The 24,516-nt window shown below is 37.4% G+C and overlaps 1 protein-coding gene across 17 annotated transcripts in view; it reads right to left on the reverse strand.

Moving 5' to 3' along the window:
- The window catches only part of TENM2 (teneurin transmembrane protein 2), a 1,086,458-nt gene that overhangs the window by 463,425 nt on the left and 598,517 nt on the right, over positions 1-24,516 (reverse strand). For all 17 annotated transcript variants that reach the window (XM_038149757.1, XM_038149758.1, XM_038149759.1 and 14 more), the window contains one exon: positions 16,861-17,151. In XM_038149757.1, coding sequence (XP_038005685.1) covers positions 16,861-17,086 — 226 coding nt within the window. In that variant the 5' untranslated portion in view covers positions 17,087-17,151. The remainder of the gene's footprint in view (positions 1-16,860; positions 17,152-24,516) is intronic.

Raw genomic sequence — 24,516 nt, forward strand, 5'->3', positions numbered from 1 at the left:
TTGTGAATATAATGAAGTATCACACAGAAAAGAGGTTCCTACCATTACCCCTGTGTTACAGATCAGAAGAAAAAAGGATTATTGACCAAAGGACAGCAACAAACTCAAACCCTGTATTTTCACTTTATGTTTTAAATCAAGGTTGGCTCCAAAATTTTCTAAAATGAATGTTTATTTTTGACAGGGAGATGTACCCTGAAATTCAGGAAACCCGAAATTCATCTTGTTACAGGTTTTTTAATTAATGCAATGAAAGATTTACAGTGCTTAGATGGATATTATAATCTGAATAAACCCATCTAGAAGACTTAGCTACTTCTTTTTCTGCTAAACACTATAAATTTTGTTCATGGGATGGCAAATTATACTGGTACAAGCAATGTAAGTTATTAGCAATAACAGTATTAGAAAGAATCAAGAGACAGCAACAGCACACTCCAAACACACTTTTTCTTGGGTGCTTGAACCACGAAGGAACTCATTGACTATTATGACAAAAATTCCTCTGGTACAGGCCAAGAGTGGCAGAAAATCTTGTGCAAGAGCTTCCCAGTGTGAAAGGGCCACATCCACGTCATGGTGCACATGGTCTCTCTTCTTTCCCCGTGAAACAAGGAGATCCATGCTCTGCTCAGGAGTTGCACTCCACCTGTGGTCTTTTCCCAACAGAAAAGAATTTATAATTAGATCTTCTGGCATCACAGGACACTCCAAGGAACACAGTACCACTGTCATGGAGCCTGTGGTCAATTTCCAGAGTAACCCTCCCAGGATCAATACAAAATGCTGTCTCTGGAAAAGATCCTCCAAAGTGAATCCTGCGTTTAGCCAACATGCAAAGTCTCCAAACATGCGCAGTCCAATACTATTGACATTTTTCTAGGAGTCACCCTAGGGAGATAATAAACCTGGATTCACAATGAAAGGCATGGTTATCACTGACTTCTGAGACATTATTCACACTTAAAGTCAGAGCTAGGTGACTCACTCCTAAAAAATTGTGCAAATTCAGCTCATTTTTCCTCGTCTCTCCTTCTCCTTTTTATTTCACAACTCATTCCTAAGGTGTGAGAGCCCTCACTGAGCCTCCACTATTGTCTCTCTTGATGCCTACCTTTCCTGTTTCTTTGACCATCTTTTGTTCTCCCTAATCCAGCAGTTTCAGACATCTTTATTAAATAAATTACATTAAAAAAATCTGCTGGAACAGGAGTAATTCGTAAGTTAACAAAACATGGTAAAAATATATCTTTGACTTCACCTTTGTATTTTTAAATTCTATTTTCTAACAACAAATAAAGCACTTTAATCTTTATTTTTTCTAAATTATTATTACAGTTTTTGTGATGGATAAAAGCAATATGCATTTTCCAGAAACACCAGAAAATTAGAAGAAAACAAGACACATGGAATTAACTGAAGTGAAACTCTCCCTTTTGATGGATGGCTTGAAGTTTCACTAATCAGAGAACTTTGCAAAATAATTTCTGATTAGTTAAGAATACATGCTACACAGAAAATAGAAAGGGAAGGAAAAAACCAACAGCGGAAATATTAGCTAATATAAATAAAAATGGATTACTAATCTAAGTGCAAAGATTTTTTTGCCTTTTTCAGCTCACAATGTTATTCATGCCCCTGAGCAACCCACTTAATCTTTTTTTCTCCTGCACTTTGTCTGTAAAATGGGAATGAACCAACATCATTTATCCCACTGGCGTAATATGTGAGTTAAAGTAAGACAAAAAAATAACAAAATCCAAACATCTCAATTATTTAAATAGGATTTGGTACATCAGAATGACATATATAATCTTAGCTTTTGTTCTCTTCAGGAAAAAAAACAACTATGAATTACTTAAAATCTATACATTTTTCATTCTTAAGCATTTCACCTCTGTCTTCTTCCATTTTATATCATTTTTAGCTACATAAAAGATGAAGTAGAGGCATTTCAAGTTGTTTTTCTTAGACTTTAAATCTTGGGTAACTTCTTATTTATCACCTTTCACCACAAATTAACATGCACATCAAGACAAGTTCATTATCATTTAGAGGCCTGTTAAATAGATGAAAAAAGAATTGCATCCTAAAGTGCCCTGGATTATCTACTGGTATTCAGTGCTGAATAATTTTATAGTTCATAATAATCAGTTTGCTTCTCTTCCTTTCTAATTGAAAAGCTCTGAAAGTAAAATTTATTTTCCTAGTAAATAAATGCTCGTTATCAGAAACTAACATAACATTTGCTTTCTGAAGGTAAGAACAATGTCCATACAAAATCAATAGTAGATGCAATTATATACTTAAAACTATGATATGTATCTATTTGACACTATCTAGCAGAATAAAATACTACATTCTTATGGAAGAAATAAAGCCAAGCTCAGCATTTTGCTTGTCCTGCTGACGTTAAATTTCACCTCCCATTAGGAAAATGGCATTTGCTTTAACACAGTCCCAACACAGAAGAGCTGAAAAGTGAGAAGAGAATTCAAATCCATGGAAAGTACTGACAGCCAAAAAGACCCAAAATCATTCTAATCAAGCATGAATAATGTCTTAATGAAAATGCTAAGAAATAAAGTGACAGCTTTATACTGAGAACTCAGACACACCATGGCTATTAATTATTTAGGGTTAATTATTAGAAGGAAAAAGACTTTAAAAAGGCACTATCAGCATAGCACTTCAAGCCCCAGTCTCTTGGAGTTCAGTCACACACATGACAAATACAGACTGCGGGAAAAAAAAGAATATTTAGCTGGGGAAAGATGACACCACAAGCACAATTCCAAATTCATCCAGGGCTGTGCAAACACTGCCTGGTTCTGCTCTGAACTTGAGAACAGCAATGAATAAAGCACCATACAGTGCCTCAAAAAAAAAAAAAATCAGGCGTCTCAGTACCATTTCTTTTTAATATCTCAGTATTAATTTAGATAAGAGCTCATTCCAAAAGTTCTGCTAATGCATTCTCTTCTTGCTGCTTCTGCCCAGAGTTAGCACCCTAAAGCCCACAACTGACACCTTTTGTTCTTCAGCCTCTTGCAGCATTGTACCTGACCAGCCTTGTTCACCTTCTCTTTATTTTGCTAACTCTCTCCCACATCAATTCTCATATCTGAAAATTTACTTTACCATTTGAATATGGAAGATACTCTCACTTCTATTAAATTCACTAGATTTTTTCTTTTTTTTGGTGATTTTACAAGTCTTTATTTACCAGTATCATTCTGCGCAGGTTAGAAGTCTTTGAGAAAGGAGCACTGAGATAAAAAAATCAGAAAAAATTATGTAATTGAATAGTGGATATATACATAAAAAGGAAAAACCACAAATGCATTCAAAATATTTTGCCAAGATTCTAGCAAAGAATTCATTGAGAGAAAAAAAAAATAGAAAATTTGACAGACACACTCTACCACCTGCATATCCAAAAATATCTATGGATTTCAGCAGAAATATAAAACTTCAAGCATAACAGTCTCCTTGACAGTAAGACAAGAAGCCACTTTCCACAAGTGCCCTCTCTCCCCTCATCTGCATTTCAGATTATGCCGTATGTTAATTTACAACCTGGAGTCATAAGAAATTGAAGATAGTCCGTACGAAAATGTTTTTAAGTGGAACAGGAGGAAGTTAAATGATAAGAAATCACAGTTTGCCCTCTTATGCAACAGGGTCTATTTCATCCTTTAGCTGCTCACTCTGCTAAAAGATTTCCTTTGGTTCTTTCATGGGGAGGTTTGTGGCTGCCAAAGATCAAGCATAGAACCAAACCACAGAACTCTCTTCTTGGAGGTGCTGACAACGGAAAAATACTTTTCAGTATTTCACTGAAATACTTTTAAGTATACCTTTCAGGCTTCAGAAGAGTAAAGTTTGTGCAGAGATTTAGCCTAACTTCACCCTCTGTCTTGAAAGCTGAAGTGGTAAAGGCCTTTGAGAGCCATCATCTCTGTAAGACATTCTCTTACAAGAACAAACAATAAATGAAGTACTTACTTCAGCCATTTTCTTACATATGAACAAGATCAATTGTAGCCAAACAATTTGGCTTTTTCCCTCCCCCCCAGAAATATTGCAGAGCATTAAGTAAATTATACTGCTGGACTAAATGTAGTAAACATATGAGGTACAATACATCTCGTTTTAAAAAAGTCATGTTTGCTATTCACTGACACTACCAATAACTTTGAGTCTGTTTCCTTGCTAAGTAGTCATATGACCTCCAGAGACATAGATTTTAATTCTTGTTTTGAAAACAGTGCCATAAATGTGTCCAAGAGCTTAATTTATTTAATCATTTGTGGAAATTTACTGTGCATTTCTGTAACAGCATTTTTTGATATGCAACCATAACTCCTCTCTTGCAGCACATTATTCCCATCACCTGAGGAGGATCTAAGGTAAATCTCTATCAGTTTGAGCCATTTATTTGTTTGCAGATCCCTGGTGCAAACACAAGTAAACAAGCCTTTCCCATGCCTGACAAATACACTAAGAACTGTTTTTTCTTTACTATTTGAAATGGTCACTCCCTCTTTTGATCTTTCAGGGCCAGGCTGGATGGAGTCTGACTACCTGGTCTGGTGGAAGGCGTGCCTGCCCATGGCAGGGGGCTTGGAAGATGGTTTTGATGTCCCCTCCAACCCCAACCATTCTATGAAAAGGACTGTCAACTTCACCTACTCCAAATATAGCTTAAACAATGAGGATAGAAAAACCATGATGCTGGGATAATTAAAATAATTTCAATTAAATTAAAATTAAGTTAGAATTCAAAACCATGACATAATAAGAAAAATCATAAATTTAAGGGAAAATATTGACAACTGATTCTTTAATCCTTATTCTCCACTACTCCACAGCTGAGCAAATGGGTACTTTAAATTCAATAACTGAATCAGTACAATTAAATAATAAAAAATTTGTATACTTGTATATTTTAGAACACAATGTTACATCTGTTAAAATATCACCTCATAACTTCAGGTTTCTTTATTGTGTCAAGTCATTCTAATTATTCCAAGTTTTTCCTTTGCCTTCTTATTCTACAGATCATCATCATGTCTTTAAATGCCAAAGTGTCTGTTTTATAAATATCACACCTGTATAGTTAAGAGGATAAGTTGCCACACTTCTGAAATATTTTGTGAGATATACTTCCTTAAACTGAATACTAAGATTCTCAGGAGTAAAAGAGATACTGGAGAAAAACTAGATAAATTCTGTTCCATTATGCTTTTGCAAGCTGTAGACATAATGAGAGAGGAGAGAGATCAACAAAAAATTCACTCTAAAACAATGCTTCAGAGGAATTTTGTTGACAAGGACTGTTCTGCTCATGTAGTGATGGTCTCAAAAAACACCACCTAGCAAACCCCATGTGGGATAGATACACTGGGATCAAGGTGTAATATTGTTATGCTGTCTAAAAAATGAAGGAAGAAGATGAATTTAAGAGACTGAAATTAAGATGGAGGAGTCTGTCATGCAATAACAGCTTATAAGAGTTACAAACCCGACATATAAACATAAAAAAGCAAAGCTGACATGTTTGATAACCGCAAAGGCAGCTTATCCCAAATATACTCTCAATTACACTCATTCTGCATTACACAAAATGCAAAAACAAGTTGAGGGAAGTGCAGTATCACATCATCATCTCAGTTTTGATGTGTTCAGCCTCTCCAGCCTCCTGCCTGGGTAAACAGGAAGGTTTTTTCCTTCTCTTCTCTGTGGGAAGAGAAGGCAGCTTGCCCTCTTCCAGCAGTGCCACACACCTCCCAGCCTGCCCCACACAGGAACGTGGAACACGGCACAGCAGCTCCTCGTGCCCTGAACATCACCAGGTACAGCTGAGCTGAGAAGGCCCCGACGAAGGAGGAGTGATGAGGAGGACTCCATCTTATCAGGAAGCTAATTAATTACTTTATTCTATACTGTGTTACACTATGCTACATTGCATCTATACTGAGTCTGCCAAGCACTCAGCTCTGCCCTCCACTGCACAGAATCTCGTGAGTGTCAGCCAACAGTCCCGGCACACACACACACACACTTGGTCCTGATAGGCCAAGGAAACAAAACACCATCACTCTGGGTGAACAATCTCCATATTGCATTCTACTTTGGCACAAACACAGGCACAGCAAATAATAAGAATTGTTTTTCCTTTCTCTGAGGTTCAGAGAATGTGCATCTCAGAAATATTCTTGGGAAGAACTGTGCCTTGCTTTTCTCTGTGAAGAGAAATGTGGTGACAACCAGGGAAGCTCAAGGTTTTCTTTGAGGGTAATTTCTACAAATCCATCTGAGCCTCAGCTGTGTGCCAGCAGCTCTCCAAACCAAGCAGCTGTGGGCAGTGGGCTCTTTCAAACAGACCTTGGGACGTCAAACCAGCCCCTCATTTCCCCCTCTATGGCAGCTGCCCCAGAACTGCCACAGCACAGGAACAAGAGCTTCATTAGGCTTTGGTAATAGGAAAAACAAGCACAAAGGTTCATTTTACTTCAGAAATGGTAAAGGAACGGGCAAACACGGATGAGAGATTGTTGCACTGAGTCAACAAGAGAGACTCACATAACTGAAGTACTGAAGACATCTAAACCCACAATCTGTTGTGTACACAGTGATTTCAGAGAGCAAATAACATTTCAGTTTTCTGTGCTATGTTCTGGTTGAATTGTACACATTTGAGCAATCCTAAATACAAGTGCAAGATTTTAGTCCATATATACCACTAGGTAATATACATTTCCAAGTACCTCAAATTTAATGTTTTCTTCTAATTAGACTTCTGCTGGATCTGTAGGCAGTCTTATAAACCACTTTAACCTTAATTTTTCATTATGAAAGTTGTAATTATTCATTAACTTTGGAAGACATGGCATTACAGCTGTGATATATCATTCCTCATATTAATAGCAATCTACTTTATAAATTCAGTGCTTGAAGCACATGCTGGTAATAATGCCTTATGAGTTTTATTTTTGTAAGAATTTAGAAACAAACTTAACAGGAGCCCACACACTCAGTTGCCTAGTCATACACAAAATTTTATTTGCTGTAATTGCTTTAATGTTAGTGTCAAACTATATCTGCAGCAAGTTTAGCAGACACACTGGAAACTAAACCCAAACCCCCCAAAAAGAGAAGCTAGGTGGCTAATACTACTCTTTCCACCTCTCTAACTCTTTGGTAAGATAACTTAAGCAAGAATAAAGTCCAGATTATCTTCTTTTTTTTTTTTTTGTACTGAACTTTTAGCATGTTGTAAATCATTTTAGTCAAAGGTAATACTTTCTCCACAGAGACTGAGTACCATTTTAGCTTTTCTTCAATATTATTCAAATGCCTATCTCAGGAATAGAAAAACTTCAAAAGAAAATCAGATATTGCTTTGAAATCAAATTGAATGCCATCTATAAAAAGTTTTTTTGGTACTCTAACTACATAATGTGAACAATTATTATTATATTTATAATATTTAATAGATAATCATAAACGGCCAACTTTAAAACACAGCACTCTACTGGAAGTAATTTAAAAAAGTGAATATACAGTTCTAGACCAGCTACCACAAAGTAGCCATTTGCTTGAAGGAATAACATTTATGCAATTTGTTCTACATGATGATATTCTTTTTTTTCTTTTTTTTTTTTTTTAATTATCTGACTAACAGTGCTTCTGGCCTAAGTAGCAAAACCTAAAATACTGATAATTTTTACTTTAGTATTTAAACAAATGGAGTTGATTAATGTATTTGAGGAGACAAAGTTGTACCGAACTGAGTCATCTGCAACTGAGCCTTTACCATTTCATATAATCAAATATGATTATGAATATCAGTTTCATATTCAAAATTTCTACTTGTTTCCACAGACAGCTCTCTTCTAGGTAAAACTGACCACAGGATATTGTATGGTTTTCACATGGAACAGAGCAAAAAATACAGCTGATGTTAGCCAGCTGCTCAAATTTCCTTAGCAGTAGACCTTTCTTTATATTCTACAAGTGTTGGTGGAACTGCAAAACAAAACCCCTCAGCTGCAGTGCTTGGTGCCATCCCCTTGTACAAGAAAATTTCTATAAGGTTTAGGTGACACATGACTTGGGAAAAACATGCCAAGAGAAGAAACACAGCAAACAGCAAGCACCAAGAGTCCAAAGTTGAGCATGGATAAACGAGGCAATAAGGAAAGAAGGAATATGATGGATAGGTAGCTAAAAGATGTCTAACAATACCAGGATTGGCAAGGCAGACCTGGGCTCAGAACATGGATAGAGGAGCAATGCTAGGAATAAAACAGACAGATACTGGCAAGTTCTTCCAAATAAATTGTTTTTTTAAGCTGAGGAAGGATCTTGCAAGCCCATCAACAGAAGACCAAGACTCAACATTCAAAATTACGTTGGACAAACTACACTGAAAAGACATTTCAGCACTGATGATCAAACTGTTCTTCTCTTGCAATCTTCTTCAAACAATTGTCTTTGTGAAAGTAGTGATTGTCACGAAGAACACACTTGACTGTTTAAGAAAACAGAGCCCAGCAGCATCATCAAAAGCAATTCTAGCTACACATAAGCAAGAAAACAGAACTGCCTTCACTCCTCTGTCAAGAACAGTTTCAAGTGTTAAATTTAGTTTTGTAACATCCAGGTTTTGACTAAAGTTTAGGAAAAAGTATAGGTCTTGACTACTGTGTTTTCCGTAACATTTCTTTAGGTGATTGATTTATTCCTCCATTTTCCAGGCTTGCTCAAATTCAGCTAAAATAAGATCCCTTTACTTTTCACTGCATTATGAAGAAACAGCCAACTGTTTTTTCAAGCTTTCTGCATCCATTTTAACAAGGTTCTACCACACACACAAACATCTGAGCCCCCTCCATCTCCCATATTAGCAGCAGCATTCCTCAGAGAGGCTTTTCTCCAACCAGTTTTAAAAAGATATCTTTTCATTCTGAATTAAACAGGATGTAGAGATGGCCACCAGTGGAGAAGCAGGAATCACAAACCTATAACCCAACTATTCTAAGGAAATGTGAGCAAGTAATTAGAAATAAAACTGCTTACATTCATGCAACTTGTTTGGCAACAGCAGCATAGCATAAGGAAAGCTGCTACAATTCATAACAGCATCTTGTAATAAAACAGCTTTATGCATCCCTCTCAAACTGTTTAGTGTTCAAATCTCATCAGATGGCTGAGTAAGCATTACACTTTGGGACAGTAAATCTCTGTTTCCAATATGGTCTGCATTCACAGACACGTACTTTTGCATCCACTGTAGTCACTTCCAACTGACATGGAAAAAAGAAAGGCAATGTATAAAGATATCTGCATGCTATTTTGTCTAATCAGCTATCTAGACCCTGAAACCATTTTGGAATGGTTAAAGGATGAGCACCTCAAAAGGAAGTGACTGCTACCAGCAAAAGCTAATTTGAAGTTGGATTTACAAACATGAAATAGTGTCAAAGAACCACCTTTATACCAGTCACTGTCTCTTCAACCTGTCTTTATCCACATCACTGGGCCACAGAGGGCATTGCCATGGTATATTTCAGTTCATATAGAGACAAACTATAAGGTAGGAATGGGTTTAGAAACCACCACCAAGTTGAAATTCATGACAGAAGATGACATTATATAGGCAGATGCTTGAAGAGCTCTGCTTAGATTGACAGACAGTTCACAGAACACACAACTGACTGAACTGCAGCATCTAATTAAATCTGTACAGAAAAACATTGGAAAATGTGGGTTTTCCAATAACACAGAAAAGAGCATCACCAGACCTAATGTCTAAAACTGAAGCCAGTTTCCAAAACCCAGAGAGAAGCTGGCATCTGCTTTTTACATGGAGGCTGAGTTCCCACAGTCACTGCCAATCAGTGGAAATCATGGATTTTCATTATCTACTTCTACTTCATGGTCTACTGATGTTTCCAGAACTTCAGAATGTGCTTAATTCAAGGAAAGATTACTGGGATCAATGTAGAAATAACCTGATGAAAGTTAATGAGCAACCCAAAAGCAGGCCAAGGAGGGTAACAGCAGATCCTGACCTGGAACTCTGAATCCAGAGACAAATAATACAAAACAAACAGGACAAATGCTGGGCCCTGCTTCCCCAATTATACTTCCTTACCATTTTGCTTTTCTACTGATTTATGGGCTCTAAATGAATTGGTCATCAGCACTTGAACTCAACTCCAAAACCTCCATGGTTCTCTAGGGAAGACAATGAGCTTTGGGTGGTATTTTTATTTGTTTGAAACTTCCCTCATGTTTTTTTTTACTGAGCGAAGTGTGTGCATTTGGGTCCAGACACAATATTTTAAAAGCTTCTAGAAATCACATAATGCATTGGAGGTGTTAGGAGAACAAATAGGGAGGAGAGAGGAAATACAAACAGAGCAATCATCACCACAGATGAACCAGCTGTCCACTGAGTCTAGAATTTAGTCCCCAGTAGTAAGACATTTCAAAACAACATGTGGAAAAAAAAAATAAAGCAGAAAAGACAATTACTGAGTAAATAAAAATACACCTAAAACCTGGTCCCAATGCATTTGAGCTGAAAACTGACTTGTGCATTGGAGCAGTGAATACCTTCTGGTGCTTAACCCATCTTCCACACACTCCACTAAAATACAAATATCTAATCCTTTCCTTATTTTTCTGAAGATGCAGGCCTTAAAAACATGTGGAATTGGGGAGTTCAATAATATATCATCCAAAATAAATGCTGTTTTATGTTATGTAGTTCCTGAACTCCATTTTATTAAAATAGTTATTTCTTCCTGTATTATGAGAAAAGAGGAGAAAAAGTAAAATGGCCTAATTGCTCTTTACCAGAAAACAAGCTTTAGGGGGTTCTCAAGTTTACAGAAACAAAATGATATTCACTAAAGCAAATTCAGGACTACATGTAAAAACTCATTTTCTGGAATCCACCTAGGATTCAGGGACAGAGATGCCCAATTCAAATCCAGATGAAATGTAAAAGCTTTCTAAATCTGACATTTCAGTGTTAATAAGTGTATTAGAAAAGAATCTAAGGCTCTCCATCAGTTTGAGAACACTCACAAGTAATCAGCCTCTCTTCCAAACACATCTTGCTGAAAACCAGATCCTAAAAAATATCAATTGAACCTTTGGAAGACAAGAAACAGAAGGTGGAACAAATATGCAAGATTTGACAACTGTTAGCCATTTTCATTATTACAATAAATAAAAAAATAAGTTAATTTAAAGTATATTTTTTAAAAACTAAAACTATTACTCCATCTCCATGGAGTACAATATCTCCCTTTACAGTAGATTTTAGTATGAGACAGAGCATCCACAGACGAGTGCAAACAAAGTTCTTAGAAGAGTGTGTGCTCACGTGTGTATGAGAAAATGGAGAAGGGTTTATAGGATCAAAAATTATTATTTTCAGTATCCAAAGTCTTAGAATTCTATTACATAGCAGAGTAAAGGGATGACGGGGAAAAAATACACCAAGGAAAGGTTTTGTTCAACACTCAGGCCCCAGCGCTACGAGATGAACAAACATGGCTTTCATTGAAGCACAGGATCTTTTGCTTGACAGAAATTTGAAACTTTGAAGTATAGAAAGCATATTTCCTATTAATTTTTAAGTTCTCCTGAAAAGGTATTTACATGAAAATTGTTACTAAGCCTATTTTAAGGTAGACCTGAGGTTTTAAATTCTTTTTCTTTTATTCAGTGTGTGCTTACTACATGTTGACAACATCTAGTTTTTAGAAGTTATCCTTTTATATGTGGTTTACACAATGTGCATGCAACTTTGCAAATGGTTTTAAACAACAGAACCTAGTTTAACTTAATCATCAACTAACGAGGAGAAGAGAAGCAGTAAAAATAGAAGTTCTTTTTTGAAAACTAAATAAAGGAGCAAAAAAGAGGGAAAAAGGAGCACAAGTCTATAGAAACTTATATACTTGCATCAGAAATTCCTGCATTCTGAGCCTCTAATTTAAACTGTAAACAAATGCTGATTTTTAATAATGATCAGTTGTGGGAAACTGCTGAGAATAAAAAGTTATTCCCTGAGAGAAACTGTGTGTACAGAGAATTCTCAGATTATGTCTAGCTGTTGTTTATTCTACAAATACATATTAATATTAGATTAGTGCTGTGTTTTCCAGCACTGGTGTTATTAATAATTACTGGAGTTCCCATCAGAGCTGCTCAAGTGGTCCAGCAGGTGAGAAGAGAGGAAGATGAGCCTTTGCTCAGCCCAGGTCAGACTCTCTGAGTCCCAGTGGTCAGCCCAGGAGGTCTGAGCACCCCAGCACGCCCACCAAAGGGACTTGCAATGGATGAAGATACAAAATGGTGACATGCCAAGAATGTAAGATGGAAGGGGAATGTGAGGGAAGTGAAAAGGAAGAGATTATCACAACTGATTTAAACTATCACTTGCAAACCAGAGAGCTTGCTGCTCACAAGGAAAAAAAGAAAAACAAAATAAACTCACAAACAAAATGAAACACCCAAACATTACAAACCACAACAAGGAAAAAAAATCCACAAAATCCACAAAATACTAAGAGAAAAAAATTTGTGCATATTTAAAAGAAAGTACCCCAAAGACTGAAAGTCAGTCCCATGATGTCTCCCTGAAAATCCACTTCTAAATACATTTTCTCCTGTTTTTTATTGTGACTCAGATCTAATATACACAAAGTTTGGGTTCATTCCTGTCTATCAGATCATTTTGCTCTTACAGCTCAAAAGGACACTTGCCTGATATTAGAATATAAATCAGAGGAGGAATGTTAGGTTTGGGTTTGACTTTGTTACCTTTTCCTTTCTTAAAAGCATACTGACAGAAGGCTGCTCTAAGTACTTGTACTTTCATTTACTTGCTAGTCTAGTAATGTTGGTACATTGCTCCATTATTAATAACTTCAATACAGATGAAAGCACAGATGAAGTGCTTTCAGGCTTTTAAATCACGTAATAAAACCTTATAACCTTTCGTGATTTGGGGAGGGAGAGGGTAAGGGAGGGAGGTTTTATTCAGCATCTTTGCTTTATTAAATAAGGTACACAAATTATAATTTTTTATTTCTCAATAATACTATGCATTCTTGACAGGAGAAATGGAAGAGTTGTCTCACCCTACTACATATTTTACACTGGGATGGTGTTTCTCTCAGGTCACCATTCAAACCAAAGCCCTGATTCAGGAGAAGTGGAGGTTCCACATGTACTGGCTAGAAGGGGAGAGCTGCCTTGAGGCCTTTTCCCACACAAGCCACCCTACACCTGATTCCATGTCAAAGAATCTGCCACCTTGCCTCCACCTCAAATTTCCTCTGATTATGTAACTGCACAGATATAATGAAAATCAACAGATTGCAGAATGCCACTCAAAAACCTCACATGACAAAGGAAAACTACAAATGTGCTCTCATTCTAGGCAGAATACATTAAAGAAGCTTTATTTAATGTATTTAATCCAAATCTATCAAAACATTTCATTTTCAAAAGGTCACAGGTCCTGGAGAGAAATATTAAAACTGTAATTGCCAAAACTCAGTTGGATTTGGAAGGGATACATTAATTTTAACACAAGAGTTGAGGATGACTCAGGTTTGATGACAAGCTGATCAAAGATCTCATCTTGGGAGAGTTTTTGGGAGTGTGAGCAGTGAGATGAAGTCTGGTCAGCCCAAGCACCTGTAAGAGCAGCTGTGGCCTCTAAGTGGCAGCCCATCAGTCACTGTGAACAGTTAAAACCTTTAAAGTGTGAACAACCTTCATCCCTCTCAGGAAAATACTACAACAACCCAGCAAGAACTGTTTCAGACTTCTGAGCTCTGAATATAGTTTTTGTTACCAGCATTTTGCTGACAAACCATGATAAACAAAACCAGAATGAGTGCAGCTTTGTCTTAACTGATTTTCCAAACCCAGTAATGTACAACAGGCAGCTAAAAACAGCTGTGAGCAGATCCAGTGCCATGTTCAAACCAAATATTTTGCAGTAAGTCAAAAGTATTTAGCTTTTCTAATAGAAGAGACAAAATATTGAGGAAAATATCTGCAACTCCTTGAAAAATTTTCAAGCTTTTTTCTAATAGAAGAACAAAAAAATCTATAAGGACTATTTTAAGCACGTTTATGTCCCACAAAATTTAATCCCATCATAACACCCACTCCAAGTTAGAAAAAATTTAAATGTATAAATTCCTAGATGTCTGCAGCTGGAAACTGGATGCACGAGTTGTAATGAACAGAACTTCCACATATGAACCACATTTTTATCCATCTAATGTTAATATAGAAAGTGGGAACAGATACCAAATCTTAATCTAGATCTACCTGTCATCTTTTCTCAAATTTCATGCCAGTGAAACTGTTCAATCAGAAAGATATCCAGCTTTCAAATGCAAAGAATCATCACACAGACTTCTTTTCTAAAAAAATTGCTTTCTAAACTTAACAAAAGAAGGAAAATAAGGAGTTGCTGCTCATTATCTAACAAAAAAATTACTTTGGCCCTCTAAAATAAACACTATTTATTTAGACACAACAACACAAACTAGTAGGGAAAAAAATAACAATAATAAAAAAAAATCGGAGTGTTTCAATTCAGTTACCAACAATTTGCATTCCCCTTTGTAAAGAGGGCAGAGAAGAACACATTAAGAGCAGGGGGAGGATGAGCAGTTGTCAAATCAGTAATCAAGAGAAAAAGACCATTATGAAATGCTGAATAATGACCTGCAAACTAAAATGAGGCACTTGAGCTGAAGCATCAATCATCCTGATAGGGAAAAGTAATATTTAGATGACTCCTGTACAGTAAAGTAGAACAAACTGCAGTGAAAATGGCTCCAGCAGCCCAGAGGTTTGAGGTGAACTTTGATGCTTTATCTTAGGTAAACACCTCTAAGCAAAGAAAGACCCTCCAAGAAAAGAGATTACCCCAGAAAACAGAACTGGGTGTTTGACAGACCAAGCACAATGCAAACATTCCCACATGTCTGCAGACAAATGTGAGAGAAACAAGGGATTAGACAAGGGCTTAATTATTGACACTAATTATTAGATAGTTTGATTGAAAGGCGAAGACAGACACTGCCTGCTGTCAGAATGCTTGAAACAAGACGTGTGACATGATACCAGGTACAAGAAATGACCTTCCACTGAAGGATTTCTACAACTGTGGTAACTTCCCATTCCTTGAGCCACAACATCAGAAATGTGTAGCAGAGAACTATCACATGCTGTCAACAAGCACATCTACAAACCAGAAGAGTTTCTGCATTTAAATTATGGTACATTTAAATAATGTACCTGATGATTTACCTTCCATTGAGGGGCCACAAAACCTATACATTTATCCATCAAGCCTGCCTGTATCTTAGCTGATATGAACCATATTTGATTCTTCAACTGACACTAAACCAAGGCTTTTAATTCAAATGCCATATCTAATCACTGACTGAATGCCCATTTAACCTGGCTATTTGGGCAAGTAAACCACATGATTAAACACAGTTCCTAATAAGTAATGTTCACTAATGGTTCCAGCACAGAGGCTTACAAGTTCTTGAGACAAGAAAATACCCAAATGGGAATAAAACTACGTGTGTACAGTACACATTTACAGGTTTTCAAGTAAAAACATTTACATTTTTAATTCATTAATCTATTGGACATAGCAAGGACCCTTTTATAAAATAGGAGATTAGTTCCCCTAGCTTACCAGTTCATACAGCCGGGTTATTTCAAACATTAGTTGTAGGCTGCAATGCTCAATTACAGCCAATTACAAAAGGAATTAGATGGGTTTCCTCCTTTTAGTTTTTATGAGGTCAAGAGTGAGCAATATAGGTGGGCAATATGAGTGACAAAATGAAGTCAGAGGAACCAACACTCCCATTCCCACAGCTCAGTTACACAGCATTCAAGAACAGAAAAGGAATTCCAAGGGACCTGATGACTAATGAATGTATGTTGGCCATTTGGGTTTTTACCATAAGTGTGTTTTAGTTGTTTTTTCAGTACAGATTCTGTGTTAAAGAGACACACATTTAGGCGAAAATGCCATTATCATTTCCAAATTAACCAAGTTAGCACATTGGCTAACCCAAATATCTATGCAAAGGACACCCTCTGGTCAAGGGTCATGGCATTTGTGTCTATCAGATGTTTTGATCAGTAAATCTCAGTTTGCCTCATTTACAAATTGTGGATCTCAAAAGCACTAGAACTCTGAGAAAATAAAGAACTTCCTAATTTAGCACAAAGCAGTGGAAATAATGGTAAGATACAATATCCATTCTCCTAGAGTTCTTTCATTACAACTCCTTGTAGCACTGAGATGCTTTAACAAGGAACAGCCCATCCATCGAGGAGCACTGTAAAAGGAACCAGTCCTGACTGTAAACGTACCTTGTGGTGCTACATTTTAGTTAAATGGTATGCTCTGTCTGACCCCTTGAAAATGTAGGGTTCATTCCAAGCCTGTGATCCTGCCCTGCAGTATCATGGATCTGTAATCCCACTGGCCCAAGTCTTATTGCGCGCCCACTTTGAATCTCCCTCTTAAGCTGTGCAAGGGAGACCAGATGCTCTCTTAGCCCTTCTCTCCCTAGGCTCTCCCTCTCCCCCTTTCCCCCTTCTCCCTCAGCAACCATGCTGCTCCCGGGGGTGGGACCCCCAATAAACCCTCATCTAGTCAGCACCCTCAGAAGCCGTGCGGAGTCTCCTTGCCTGCCTGCTGCTACCAGCGAACACACAGCTTAGGAGGCCCCCGGGGACTCCCTGGGAACTACAAACAAACAGCAACAATACCTTGTCTTGGAAACTCATCCGACTCCCTGTGCACCAGGTCAGACACTCGATTTCCATAGTGCATCCTGGTGTCGTGGTCATAGGCCTTCAGTGTCTCACTGGAGCTGTAGGACTTCTGCGTGGGCACCCTGCAGTCCTCGCTGTCCAGCGAGGAGCTCGTGTAGCGGCACTGCTTCCCGCAGCGGCCCCGCGTCAGCGAGCGGTGCCTCCTGTCCTTTATGTCCATTATTCTGAGCCAGGCACGGTGCTGCCAGGAGAGCCACTCTTCTATTTGGGGTCAGTCACTGACACCTAACAACATGAAAGGATGAGAAAAGAGTAAGTAATGCTGCCACTATGTTTTGGTTTATTCTACTTTCCCTGACTTGTCCTTGAAGAACAATGTGGCACAGACCAAGAAGAAAGGGAAAGCCCACATCATGCATCTTCTAAAAAATTGAAATAATTGACCAGAATGGGTGGGAAGCAAACAATTAAGTGCTGTAAGAGAATTGCTTTTTATCTAAATTATCGAAGAGTTTAAAAAACAATGATAAAACAATAACACTGTCATCTTTTGATTTTTGAATGAACTCTGGTAATAACACCGAACTGACAGAACAATAGTTGTTTCTGTTATGCAACAGAAGAAAAGTAGACTTAAACCAGCTTTAATTATTTCCATTCTTCCTTCAGGAAGGCTTGCAATTAAGACTGAAACATGCAGGAGAGTTCCGAAGAGGAGATTATTCCTATTCAGTGTTAATGCACTAAAGAGCTGTACATTATCTTTTAACAACGTGTTCACAAGCAGCAGCAACTGATTTTATGGCCCCTGATTAACATTAATCCAAGGCCCTGCTCTGAAGGTGGACAAAGTCTCCCCAGAGGTCCATCCCAACCCTGACATTCCAGCGTGGCTGTGAATGTCTGTGCACACTTTGGCGCTTGGCTGCTCTTGTGCACCCCAGATTGTGACTGGATGAGCTTCTTTACCACCCCTCAAGTTGACCAGTTTATCCAACTCAGCACTTGGAGCTCTTGAAAACTGTCTAAATCTCTTCTTGTTCAATGGACCATAGAGTTTTTTTAACAGTGTGCTTAATTAGGACACCCTTACTGTGGCATATAGACTTTAATATATGCATCGTTAGCATACAAAAACTGCAAAATGAAAGCCACTGTAGAAAGGAAGACACACAGTAAAAGCACAAACACCCTACCCACTGGGGTACTAATTATTTTCAGCTGCTATTAGTATTTATGTCTTTCTCTCATGACATTCTATGCCCAGGTCTGTGCTAGTCCTGAGAAATCCTCACGACAAATTGTTTTGCTGGAAATGAAAGCTTCCCACATAAAAAAATACTCAGATTTGCTAATAAGCAAAAATTGGAACAAAACATCTTGCTTTTCTCTACATGGCTAAGGAGTTGAAGGATGGTTAGGGTGAATTTAGCTGGGACAGTTGAAGAGCTTTGCCTTGCCCCTGTCCCCTCTCAGTCCAGGTTCCCCCTGCCAAGCCCACCCAGCAGAACGTGCCCAGGTCAGAAGCTTTGCTTAAACCACCAAAGCATTTCAGCAGTGATTCCTTGTGCCACCTCTGCCACCAAGGGAACAAACTGCAGCAGAAGATGATAAAACATGCAGAAGGCAGCCAAGCCTTTCCTTGTGGTAGCTGTTTGCACCTGCAGGAGAAGAGGTCACAGCACTGGCACATGTATTGGCTCAATCACTGCTTTTTGAAACAGATTATGGGCCTAAGAGAGAATAAATGTACTTGGCCAGAGGAGCTGGTGACCTAGAGAAAAGGTTTCTTGCCTTCATTTAGATTTGACATTTAGCCTTGTTGTGGTTTTTGGTTTTTAAGGGTTTTTTTTCCTTTCTGTATTTTAAAGAAGTTCGGTAACCACAAGAAACAGCTGCTTTAAGCCACCCACAGGTATTCTGCAATCTGTGAGGAATAAGAACTGTAAACATGCTTATTTTTTTCCTTCTTTTTCATTTATTTTTAACATTTCAGAGAGGAAAAAAAGTAACAAAACAGCACCTACAGAAAAGCCAAAACAAAAGCAGAAACATTTGGCACTTGAAACCATTAAGATTTGTTTAATAACTTCAGATTAAAGAGAAAGAAAGATTCAATCCACATTCCTGTTTCTCAGCTCTCTGAACATGTAGTGGCTAAGCTGAATCCTCCATATCTGAATTTTTTAGTTCAATTCCTTGGTGCTGTAATACTGATTGAACTGGAAAGCATGTTAACTGTAAAGCATTTTAACGCTGGTGGCACAAAGAGTTTCTTGAAGTTTCAGGAGATATACGATCATTTAGATTAACAATGCCTGGCTCTTTGATCCCATTTTAATACTCTCTCATCAAATCCAGATATCAATATATCACAATTATAAACACAGAAACAGACACAGACACTACAGCATTGAACAAAGCCTGCCAATTGCTCTCTCATGATGCTATTCAACACAAAAGCCTGTCATTCCATATGAATTCTATATTGTCTGTCAGTTCAGACAAACAAACAGCTTTTTGTTTTTATGACTGCTAAACTTAAAGCTGCCTGACCTGATTTCTATTGTTTCTGAAAGAACACTTAATTCCTTGTTACTGTAGTTAAAAGAAGGATTTACTCTGACTGAGATAAAACTTCTGAGTATTTCCAGGACATTAGCTTATGAAAGCATCTTCTCAGGAAGACAAGAGTTTTTGAAATTGTTTCCTCAATGACCATTAATTTGTAGAGTTTTGGTCAATTCCCCTACAGATACAAAAATAAAAGGAAATGGTAAGACAGCATTCCACTGCTGATCATGCCTGGAAATATTCCTCAATCATCTGCACATGCAGAACGTGAGGCACAATGTCTGTGCTACAGTAACTCCAAATGGCTAACACAAGAAAATAAATGTAGAAACGTCCCAAGATCTTTACTTTGATCTTTCATAAGGAAAATCTTGTTACAAGAATCAGACATCAAAATAACTTGGTGAATAACTTGATTTTATGATACCAGACTATTAAAAATTTCTTGAACTTTATTGATTTTAGTAGGTCCTTCAAATGCTATAGATCAAATGTTAACATTTTTACTGGAAGCTTTGTTCAATGTCATTTTCATATTTATTAGAGTAGTTTTATTATTTGTTTTCCTTATTTTTCCATTACTTGAGGACAAATCCCAAGCATCTGAGACTAAATACATCTACCTGAATACAACAAAATATTCTCAGAGATACTTCTCTCCTCCTCACCTGTGCTTCGGGGATTTCTTTGAACTTAAAGCAGCCAGGCAGAAACCAGTTCCAGAGCATCATGCTCAAACCATTCTCAAAATTTAGACAATGGTATCACCATACATGGCTTAAAACACAGTCAATTAAGTTGTGAAAAAGTCCTAGAAAAGCTGTTTCACTTTTCTTTTTTCGTTCTTATGTTAAATAGATGAAATACTGATTCAATTCAATGCTAAACACCTTTCCTGTTAGACAGTGAAATATTCATGTACTGTATTCCTGGAAAGGTAAGGTGTGATAGCTTTGCTTAGAGAATAACGGTGAGATGCAATTTGAGTTCAGAACTCCTGATACTCTTTGAGTTGTCTGTCTCAAGGGCACGCTGTGAATGGTTTATTTTGAGTCATTGACCTAAATCGTAAGTGATTTAATAATTTCTTTTGTTTCAAAGGATTTAACTAATACAGCTCATTCTGACCCACTTACACTACAGAGCAGTACAACCACTAACAAGTGGCTTCAACTGTTTTTCTCATCAAGTTTTGGTTTAATTATTTCAGAAACACAGGAGCTCTAACTTTCAGAGAAAGGCGCTTATTCAGAAAATATTTATTATTTTTAAAGGCCTTCTAAAGGGCTGGTCAAGTTTCACAGGAAACAAGTTTCACAAGTCTCAGCTGATCTGGACCAACCATAGCAGTCAATCGAAAGCAATAAGTAGCTCGGGCTGTACTTGCTGCTGATCCCACAGATCCCACATGCCCCAAGTCACACATGTGCAATACACTTCTGACTCACAATTCATCCAAGATAAGATTTACTGTGGTTCTATAAAGCAGCTGTGTACCTGCCCATGACTTTGGCAGGGCAATGAGAGCCTAAGTGTAACTGTGGGCAGTGCAAGGGCATTAAAACACTGCACGTCCTACGGGGACAACAGAGACAAGGGGGAACAGAGAGGATAAGGGAAAAAAAAGCTGAGGAGAAGAGAAACGAAAAACAGGTTTTTGTTTAGGGGGTTTAAAAAAATCTGACCACTCCTTTTTGTGTTAGCACAGGCAAATCAATAGGAGGCATAGAGGGAGGGCTCAAAATGAATTTTAATAGCTTAGAGAAGATTATGCTAAAACTCTCTGTAAATTTAAAGTTGATTCATACATTTATCTAACTCAAGTAAGGGCTTGTTTGCTGCATTTTGTAATGACCCTGACATGATTACAGTGCACAGGGCCATTAGAACTGTCACTCACACCACACAGAGCCCAGGAATCACTTGGAAATTCAGGGAAAACAAGGAACTTCACATTTATATTGTGCCTCCAAAGCACCTGGCACTACTAAATCACAACGTTACAATAGTGCAGACAGTGTCAGAAACAGCCTTTTTTCTTTTCCCCCCTCTTTTTTTTTATTTAAAAGAAGTAGCACACCATGTACCAATCTGTTCATAAAAAAAAAAAAAAAAAAAAAAGGTCTCTTAAAAGGCTGGACTCCTTTTCAGGAGTAGCAATTTGTAATAAGCTTGTGATTCAGATATTCAAATGCTGTTCATTATTTTATGCAAATACTAGTTTTTGAAATGAGAAAATGCAACAATTCAGCTTTGGCGCCACAAAATTTTCAGGCAAAAAATTAAAATGGTTACTTAACTGTTGTATTTATTTCTGAAAAAAACATCTCTACTTCTGGATCCTCTCTGAAATAAAATGAAATTTTAAACTAAATACTACAACTAAGTGCACCACAATATGTGCACTTTGTTAGATGAAGTAATATTGATGACAAGTATGCTGGTTTTGATTTGCACCAAAACCCAAAATATATTTGGACAGACTGTTTGGTGTAACCTCATTTTTTGTTAATAAATTGTTCTTCTAATTTTTTTTTTCTTTTCTGTCGAAATACTGATTTTTTGTTTTAGTGAGCCACTCCATATTAAGCTGAAAATTAGATATATTTATTATGACATGGTAAACAGCTATGTCAGAACAGTTGTGATGAATGATTCAAGTTAAGTAACATAAGACACACAATGCTTATAGGCATTCTGTGCTCTGCTTTACTGCAGAAAAAAAAATCTGTTTTATGTTTTTTCCTTTTAATAAAAAAAAAAGCTCTAGGAAGTATTTTCAGGCTAATGGCTGTCAAAATGGTACACACAACAACAAAATCAAGCACTGAGCCAAATATTTATCCCATATATGTATTTTTATCTCTTTAAATATACATGTTTTTATTTCTAGACTATCTTCAGAGATTTCTGTACTCCAGGAACTTCTTACAAATCCCAGAACTGTTCAAATCTATTATGAAAATAGCATTCCATTAGGAAAATAAAATGCCATTGAGAAAGGATGAAAAGCCCAGGAGCTACAAGACAGTTTTCAAACAGTGCCCCATCATTCACTGACTGCTGAGGATTAACCCCTTATTCCTCCCAGAATGGATTCCCCTTTCCATGGGGCAGAGGAGGTGGGTGGATGTGAGCCCAGCTCTGCCCTGTCCCCAGGGGCCTCAGAGCCACAGCTCACACCGGGGCCAAATGGAGAGTTTCTTTCTCAGAGCCCAGCTGGAAAAGCTGCTTGACAGACTCAGGTACAAAGTCCTAAATGTTCTTAAATGCGGCTTCTAGTTTATGCACAAGTTGGGGAGCGCCATGAATTTGGAAACCACACCAGTAAAATGCAATTATCAGCAAAGCATCTGCAGTGTCCCGTGTCTGAGGCAGAGTGTGGCACACGCGTGTGATTGTGATATTTTATGAAAATCCCTTTGCTAGGATTTTCTTCTCCTGAGAAGCTGAAGGGCCTCAGCTTCAAGTGTAAACAATTTGTTATCTGCTGCTGTGGGATGCAGCAGGTGCTTCCTCGATTGGTCAGTGTGGGATGTTTCTCTTGGTGGCCAATCCAGGAGGCAGCAGCTCTCGGACTCTCTGGGAGTCACAGAACTTTGTTATTCATTCCTTTCTATTCCTGTCTCGCCTTCTGATGATTCTTTTCTCTCTATTATTTGTAGTACAGTTATAGTGTGGTCTTTTTAATGTAATATATATCATAATATAATAAACCAGCCTTCTGAAATGGAGTCAAGATCTCTCCTTCCCTTCACCAAGTCCTAACTGCCCTGAAGACCCACGGCAATACACGTGGACCACCCAAGTCTTTGTGTTCAGCTGCTACAAACCAAGTGCTTGTCCTTCTGTGAGAGCATGAGAAATAGCAAACTTTACAAACAATATTCACTTAGTGCCTCAATAGCCAAAGAGTATATTTAGTTGATTTTTCCTGAATTTTTTTTGAAATTCACTAAAATATTATTGGGATAGTACACAATAGAGTAGCTGATCATCAACTATCTTTTTGATTCCCATCCTAGAAGCTACAGCAGCCAAGAGGAGATGGTGTCACAGTTACTCAGAGGTGAGAGAAGCTCATTTTTCAGTGAAGGGCTTATAAATACCCCTAAGTGGTACTAAGCAGAACAATGCTAGTTGTACAAAAGGGGTTGAAATCTTTTGTTCCCAGATACAGAGAGGTAAAACCATGCAAAGTTTTCAAGTTTTTCCTATTTGAGAGTGTTCTTCCTTCTTTACTGGGTGAGTGCTTAACTATCCCCCATTCCAGAAAAAGAAAAAAAGACATTTTACCCAGGCATAACATATTTCCACTACCAACTCACAGCTGTTTACAGATATTTATTAGGCTTTTGAACAGCCACAAGAGCTAAATGTGTATCATTCTTATTCTACAGCAAAGGTTAAACACCACGAAGATAAGAGTCCCACCCGAGGTCACAAAGTGAGTTTGCTGCACATTTGAAATCCCAAGTTCCAGGGCTCAGTTTCCTGCTCTCAGTATAATTGCTATCTAAATACTTCCATCACTCTATGCAGCTAGGTTTAAATAAATAAATAAATAAATAAAATCCACTATAAAACAACACAAAAAGCCAAGGTCTCAATTAATATAATTACTTAAAATTAGTACAGCTGAACAAGTCCACAAAAATGATTCAGAGATCAAATACAAACTGGCCACTTCAAAAGACTAAGTTTGCTGAAACGAATTTCCTAAAGAACACTGTTACTCTTTTATTGCCTAGAAAGAATAAACAATAATATTATCTACTGCTAAACTGCTATTAATGAAAAAAGGTAGAATAATTTATCATTGTATAATTAAGACAATGCTGTTAAGCATGCTTTAACGATTCTGTATAATAGTTTCCTATCACTAGAGAATACTTTTGAAACAGGGAGTAATTGTCTAAATAATTTTTGATTAAGTCCTTGATCAAACCGATCCACATTTATAGAAGTGAGACAGATCTCAATGCCCATACAAGGAGTGACAACTTGCTTTATTTAATTGTCCATGGGTGATGCACTTATTTCATTCTAATCCTAGGTAAAATGCCGTCTTTAATT

Source organism: Motacilla alba, chromosome 13 (genome assembly GCF_015832195.1).
Source record: "Motacilla alba alba isolate MOTALB_02 chromosome 13, Motacilla_alba_V1.0_pri, whole genome shotgun sequence".
NCBI classification, from domain to species: Eukaryota; Metazoa; Chordata; class Aves; order Passeriformes; family Motacillidae; genus Motacilla; species Motacilla alba.